Consider the following 7,085-nt stretch of genomic DNA (forward strand, 5'->3'; position numbering starts at 1 on the left):
ATGACCATGATGATGAATCCTATGGTTCCCATGACCACCTTGATGTTGATGCTGTTGGTGATGTCCTACCATGGCGTGGGGGTGGGTGCGGTGTACCGCGGTCCTCTGCTCCCAGAGATGTCCAACGGGACGTTCCACCACTTCTTCGTCCCGGACGGGGACTATGAGGAGAACGAGGACCCTGAGCAGTGCCAGACGCTCTTCAAGTTCCTGGAGGAGCGACGCTGTGAGCCCGGCTACGAGGAGGGAGACGCTTCCGTCAGGGAACACTTCATCATCACCAAGCATCAGGTACACTGATCTGTCAGGGACCCCCTCATCATCACCAGGTACACTGATCTGTCAGGGACCCCCTCATCATCACCAGGTACACTGATCTGTAAGGGACCACCTCATCATCACCAGGTACACTGATCTGTCAGGGACGCGTGATTATGGATCCCACTGGGAAAGATGGATAACCACGCCCCGGACTCATTTTTGAAGCTTGTGATTGGCTGAACCGGACGTAGGGAGCGCTCTGTTGTAGTCACTTGGACCGCGCGAGGTGCACCAACACCCAATTATCATTGCGTTTATCGTGCGCTTACCCAGGCCTTACGGCCTGGGCATAAATAGAACGATTGCATTCACCACGGCTTCGTAACTCGCGCGGCCGGCCCTGGCCTGCTCTACGCGGGCACTCGCGCCTTCGGCGCTCGGGCGCGAAGAGCGGGACCAAGGTCCGCTGGCCTTTGCGCCGCTTGCAATGTCGTGGACAATAACTGTGAAAACGAGCGCTCTATGCCGTTTCCATCCATCTTTCCCAGTGGGATCCATAATCAGGCGTCAGGGACCACTTCATCATCACCAAGCACCAGGTACACTGATCTGTCAGGGACCCCCTCATCATCACCAGGTACACTGATCTGTCAGGGACCCCCTCATCATCACCAGGTACACTGATCTGTCAGGGACCCCCTCATCATCACCAGGTACACTGATCTGTCAGGGACCCCCTCATCATCACCTGGTACACTGATCTGTCAGGGACCCCCTCATCATCACCTGGTACACTGATCTGTCAGGGACCCCCTCATCATCACCTGGTACACTGATCTGTCAGGGACCCCCTCATCATCACCTGGTACACTGATCTGTCAGGGACCCCCTCATCATCACCTGGTACACTGATCTGTCAGGGACCCCCTCATCATCACCAGGTACACTGATCTGTCAGGGACCCCCTCATCATCACCAAGCACCAGGTACACTGATCTGACTGTAATGCTGTACTTACTGAATGTACAACATTGATTGATTGATTGATTGATTGAAGACTTTATTAGAAGTTTGCATAGGAAAAGGTACAGTTTCATGACAGTACAAGTTCACTGGTACAAGGTCAACTAAAAGGATACACCCAAAAACAGCCTATGGCTTGTTTCAATTGAGGTCCTTTTTTAACTCCTATAACATTGAATGTCAGAGCTAGAGCTCTTCACAGGCCTCCCGATATGGAAAACACCCGACACGACCTGTGTTTTATCATAATCACTCGGTCTGGGTCGGAATCGGTCGCATTGCCTCAGAACTCGGGTCCGTCTATCAATGTGTAATAAATACCACAGTGCGGCGCTGCACTGATGAGGAGAGAAACGCAATGAAGAGCTGTTTCTTGTGCAATATTTTAGTCTGGTTTAGGATCTGATATCTGCAGCCTAACGCCCCGACTCCACTGGGCGTGTCAACGTCAACGCCAGTGGAGCCCTGGGGTTACAACACAAACATAAGTTGAGCTACACTGCACAATGCATGCGTACCATGCTGTACCATACTGCCAGGCATCGGCATGATAAGGCTAGGGCTCCACCAAAAAGACGGCGGCAAAAAGTTAACCGGGCGAATTTGAGCGTCCAACATTGACATCAGCAGTGGAGCACCCTTCATTAATTAGAGCGTTCCCAGCGTTGACGTTTTCATGCCTCTCGACGCGCCCGGTGGAGCCGGAGGGTTAGAAAACACCAGCATACAATCATGCATTCGCTTCTCTGAAGGGGTGTCTGGGTCAGGCCTCTCGGAATCTCGGAAATAATAGGATTTCGGAAAACATTTCACTGATTAAGGTACCGTTCCAGGAAGTCAGAATGGCTCCTAAATCTGACGAAATTGGTTCGGTTTTGATTGTTTTTGTTGTAGTTTTTTCGAAACGCGTCGGAATCGGGACAAATTTGTCAGGTCCATTTCGATTTCGGTTTGTTTTTTTGGGACCTGGCAAGAGCTCTACTTTGAGCTACTACTTCACTCCTGTATTTCCACTCTTCCATACTCTATAGCAGGGTTAAGCACCTTCAGGCAGGGTGCCAACATTGGCACAGGGAGAGGGTGATCACTGGCTTAACTGTGAGAGAGAGGAGCTTTCTTTGACATAGTCAATGTAATGACCTCCTTCACATAACACTGCTGTTTACTGTAATGCACTCCATAGAGCACTAAGCTGAGCATCTTTAGGGCTATTAGACGTCTAAAATACGTCTACACAGCTTTTTAGGCGGCTAGATTCAGTGGTGTAAAGTAACTAAGTACATTTACTCAAGTAAATACTGTACTTGTGTACAATTCTGAGTTTTTTATTTTATTTTTTACTTTACTCCGATTTTCTGTATAATATCAGAGGCAAATCTTGCACTTTTACTCCGCTACAATTATTTGTAAATTTAAGTCACTAGTTACTGTGTAGATTGTGTTTATTATTAAACATACAAAACATACATTGCCCAAATACCGTATTTCGGCCATTTGAAAATAGACGATCTACAAACTGAAATATGCTCAATATACTGAAAAGCTGCTATTTTCAAAAGATTTGTATACATTTTATTAATTTGAAAATGTGAAATGGGACATTTTGCATAATGACTACATTCTACTTTTGGTTTTATACACCAGCCCATCACTGCTGCAGCTCTGGTTTAGAGAACAAAGGAAAACAAAGGCAAATGAAGTTCAAATAGACGTGTGGGCATTCCAGCTCCCATGGACAGACAAATATGGTTTGTTTTATGTTCATGTCGTGTAAATTGTTGCTTGCCAAACATCCGGTGTCAAGCGTCACTCTGAGACTAAACACGAGGGCTCTTTCAAAGATCAAGCTTGCAGACAACAACCACAAGTTGCTCAGAAAAAGGTCAGCCTAGCTGGTTCTCCGTTGTTCTCATAGAACAAGTGTCCTTGTGTCTTTCAGCTGCTTTATTACATATTTTCACAAAGTCATTGTTGCTGAACGCCCCCCCCCCCCCCCCCCCCCCCCCCCCACGCACGTGCCGTCAATATGTGAGACCGTGCACACAGCGGTACCGCGCTGTGAGCTTGTAGATCTGCTATTTTTTTAAATAGTTAAAGCATATAATAATGGTTATTGGTTCAAATCTAGAGTGACACGGATGCTTTCCAGGTCTTAAAGGGTTAATGGTCGTTGTTGTGATAAAAGAAGGCTAGAGAATGGAACGCAACCTCCATAAGAACTGCAAACCGTGGATTGACATCTAGACCTACTGCACATACAGTATGAAAAATAGCTGCTATACATTTAAAAAACATTTCAAATCTGAGTTTTTCTTTGTCTTATCTTACAATAAATGCGAGAAATCTCTGTGAGTATGTATGTATGTATGTGCCCCCCGCGTATCTCGAGAATATTCTCCAGATATGGGCATAACATGAATGCCCGTATGCGGAGCTGATGTCTGACATCAGAGTTTTCAGCAACCGGTACTGTGTGTGCAGAGATCTCCATATATGGGCATAAGGTGACAAAGGCAAACAGATGGTCAAAACGGGTCCTATGACAACAGGTATATTGGGGTTTGCATTAAAGGGTGGGACATTCATGGGGTCCGCTCCAAAAAATAAAAATAAAATAAAAGAGACATCATATATGTGCATAAAATGGACGCAGATTCACAAAGATCTCCATATAAAGGGAAACAGACAGACAGATACAGAGATCTCCATATATGGGCATAAAATGGACGCAAATAGACAGATATCTCCATATTTGGGCATATATGGGCATAAAATGGACCCAGAACTATATCTGCAGTGATCTCCATATATGGACATAAAATGGACGCCGACATACAGACAGATACAGATATCTCCATATATGGGCATAAATGGACACAGGCAAACAGATGGTCAAAACGGGTCCTATGACAACAGGTATAATGGGGTTTGCATTAAAGGGCGGGGCATTCATTCCCTATTTACATCGTTCCCGAGTTGGCCAGGTCGCCGACTAGACGCTCGTCTAGTACTATTAATCCTTCAAGAAATGCTGCTATTTGTTCCAAAAGCTTTACCCTTTACATATAAACTTACTCAATGTGACATAGCTCTGTTTAACACGATGCTACCCCCTCCAACTGTATATAATATGTTCCCCATTTCAACTGTTTTTAATTATATTTTGAACCTTGCTTTGGCAATGTAAACATCTGTTTTCTCATGTCTTCCTGTTCTCCTCAGATGGAAGAGTCCATCTCCAGGACGGGGTTGACATTGTTTATGTCCTGTTGTTCTCAGGTGGAAGACGCAGCTCGTCTCTTAGAGTCCATCTCCAGGACGGGGTTGACATTGTTTATGTCCTGTTGTTCTCAGGTGGAGGACGCAGCTCGTCTCTTAGAGTCCATCTCCAGGACGGGGTTGACATTGTTTATGTCCTGTTCTCCTCAGGTGGAAGACGCAGCTCGTCTCTTAGAGTCCATCTCCAGGACGGTGTCACATGACCTGGACGGACAGCACAGCTACGGAGCCTTCCTCCAGCAAGAGAGGTCACAGGTCAGACAGAGTACATACTCTTACCGTACTCACCTGCTGCCATTACATTTCTACTCCGCTACTTCTCAGGGTGCATCTTTCGATAATGTATCGTTTCTATTTTGTATCACAACGTGCTAATACAGTGGTTTTCACTGTGGTTTTCACTTAGACAACCTCTGTTTAATTCGGACAAAAGACAGAAACTCTCACGTCTCCAAGTGAATGGTTTAGAGCATAAGAGCTCCCTTCTCTACAAAATCAAACAAACTCTGTATCAGTAATTTATAACTTCAATTATGAATGTGTTTTGCACAGAAGATAACAAAAGCCTCCCACCTCATTCATTCAATGTGGAAATACAGAATGAAGAGGTGGAGTTGTGGCAGGACATTTATACAGGAGAAGGAGCTGTGACCACTAATAGTCTATACAGTACACAATGGAGAATCGTCAGGTATATGCACTTATTTATGTTATATTTTGTGTAATTACATTTTTGGACACTGCTCCTACAATTTTTGCCCTAAAATCACGCAAATCGGTACACAGTATGTCTACACTCATCCCATCAACATGAATCTCTCCCATATATCGCCACCTCCAGGCCGATTTTTCAAAACACATTTTTGGACACTGCTCCTACAGATTTTGCCCTAAAATCACGAAAATCACTACACAGTATGTCTACACTCATGTCATCAACATGGATCAGGAAGATTTTGGCAAAACACATTTTTGCCCTATTTGTGGAGATAAGTGACCTACGGTCGCTTATCTCCCGATTAGGGAGTCTTACTGGTTATACACACTTATTGTTACTATCAAAACCTCGAACAGCTGTCCGTCAGTCCGTCAGTCTGTCTGTCACACGTCACCCTTTTGATCTGCTCATATCTCCGCAACCGTTGCCCCGATCCATGCCAACTTTTCCACACACACTCCTTGCCTGCCAAACCAGAACCTCCACCCATCAATTCTCACATGGCCCTCTTCTAGCGCCACCATGAAGGCCAATTCTTGCAAAGCACATTTTTGGTCCTATACATTTTGCCCTAAAATCACACAAATCGGTACACACTTGCTCTACACTCATCTCATCAACATGGATCTGTCCCAATTAGCGCCACTTTCAGGCCAATTTTTTAAAACACATTTTTGGACACTACTCCAACAGATTTTGCCCTAAAATCAGGCAAATCGCTACACAGTATGTCTACACGCATGTCATCAACATGGATCTGTCCCATATAGCGCCACCATCAGGCCAATTTTTTCAAACACATTTTTGGACGCTCCTACAGCTTTTGCCCTAAAACCACGCTGCGACCTGACGGTCGCTTATCTCCCGATTAGGGAGTCTTACTGGTAGTTAATACTATACCACTAAACTCTATCTCCTCACAGATCAGCGATGCGTTCAGCAGTGTGGAGCGCTCTCTGCAGGAGCTGGAGGTGAAGTTCAAACAGAACCAGGAGAACGAGGCTCGGGAGGAGCAGCAGCTGAGCAGCAGCGTCCTGCGTCCCATCCAGGAGGTGGGGGACGCCCTTAGGGACACGCTCCACGTGTCCTCCGCCCTGCGGGACCGCCACGAGCTGCTGTCCCTCATGGTGCGCAGCCATGGCACCAGGCTGAGCCTCCTGAAGACCCAGTACCTCAACGTGTAGCAGGGAGACCTCCGTGTTTAGGAGGGACGCCTACATCTACAGGGGGGTGAGAGAGATATACCTCAATGTATTGAGCACCGAAGGCTGACGTAGGGGTGGGCGATATGGTGATAATTATCGTTGAGACGATACAATGTCTCCACGATACAATGTCTCCACGATATGCCTTTTCAGAGGTATCGTACATATTGTGATACAATTGAGGGAGCCTTGTAAGAAATCCTGTTTAATCGTTAATACAGAGATTCATTGCAGAATTCAACTTTAAAATATCATGGTCTCCACTTAACTCTGACAGTATACAAATGAAACCAAATGGACCCGTAAGGGTCCATTTGGTTTCATTTGTATACTGTCAGAGTTACATACTTGTAAAGTTCAATTTAGACCTCCCAAAAGGAACCCAGAGAGTCTAGTTTTTGTCAAGTAACTTGAAAAATAACCATAAAAACCAACATGAAAAAGAATCGTGATAAAATCGTGTATCGTGATACAGCTTGGGAACATATCGTGGATTTTCCATATTGCCCACCCCTGGTCTGACGCCATTTAGGCCTCTGACAGACATTGGAAGCACGAGCCTCTAGCGAAGCACGAGCCTCTAGCGAAGCACGAGCCTC

The 7,085-nt window shown here is 45.8% G+C and overlaps 1 protein-coding gene across 1 annotated transcript; it reads left to right on the plus strand.

Moving 5' to 3' along the window:
- On the plus strand, positions 1–6,465 carry LOC308293644 (fin bud initiation factor-like; the record flags this gene model as incomplete). Its single annotated transcript, XM_080736239.1, has 3 exons — positions 1–291; positions 4,714–4,818; positions 6,205–6,465. 3 exons carry the CDS (start codon positions 1–3, stop codon positions 6,463–6,465), a joined length of 657 nt encoding a protein of 218 aa, XP_080592365.1.
- Positions 6,466–7,085: the final 620 nt, after the last annotated feature.

Source organism: Nannobrachium achirus, assembly GCF_963921795.1.
Source record: "Nannobrachium achirus genome assembly, chromosome: 11".
NCBI classification, from domain to species: domain Eukaryota; kingdom Metazoa; phylum Chordata; class Actinopteri; order Myctophiformes; family Myctophidae; genus Nannobrachium; species Nannobrachium achirus.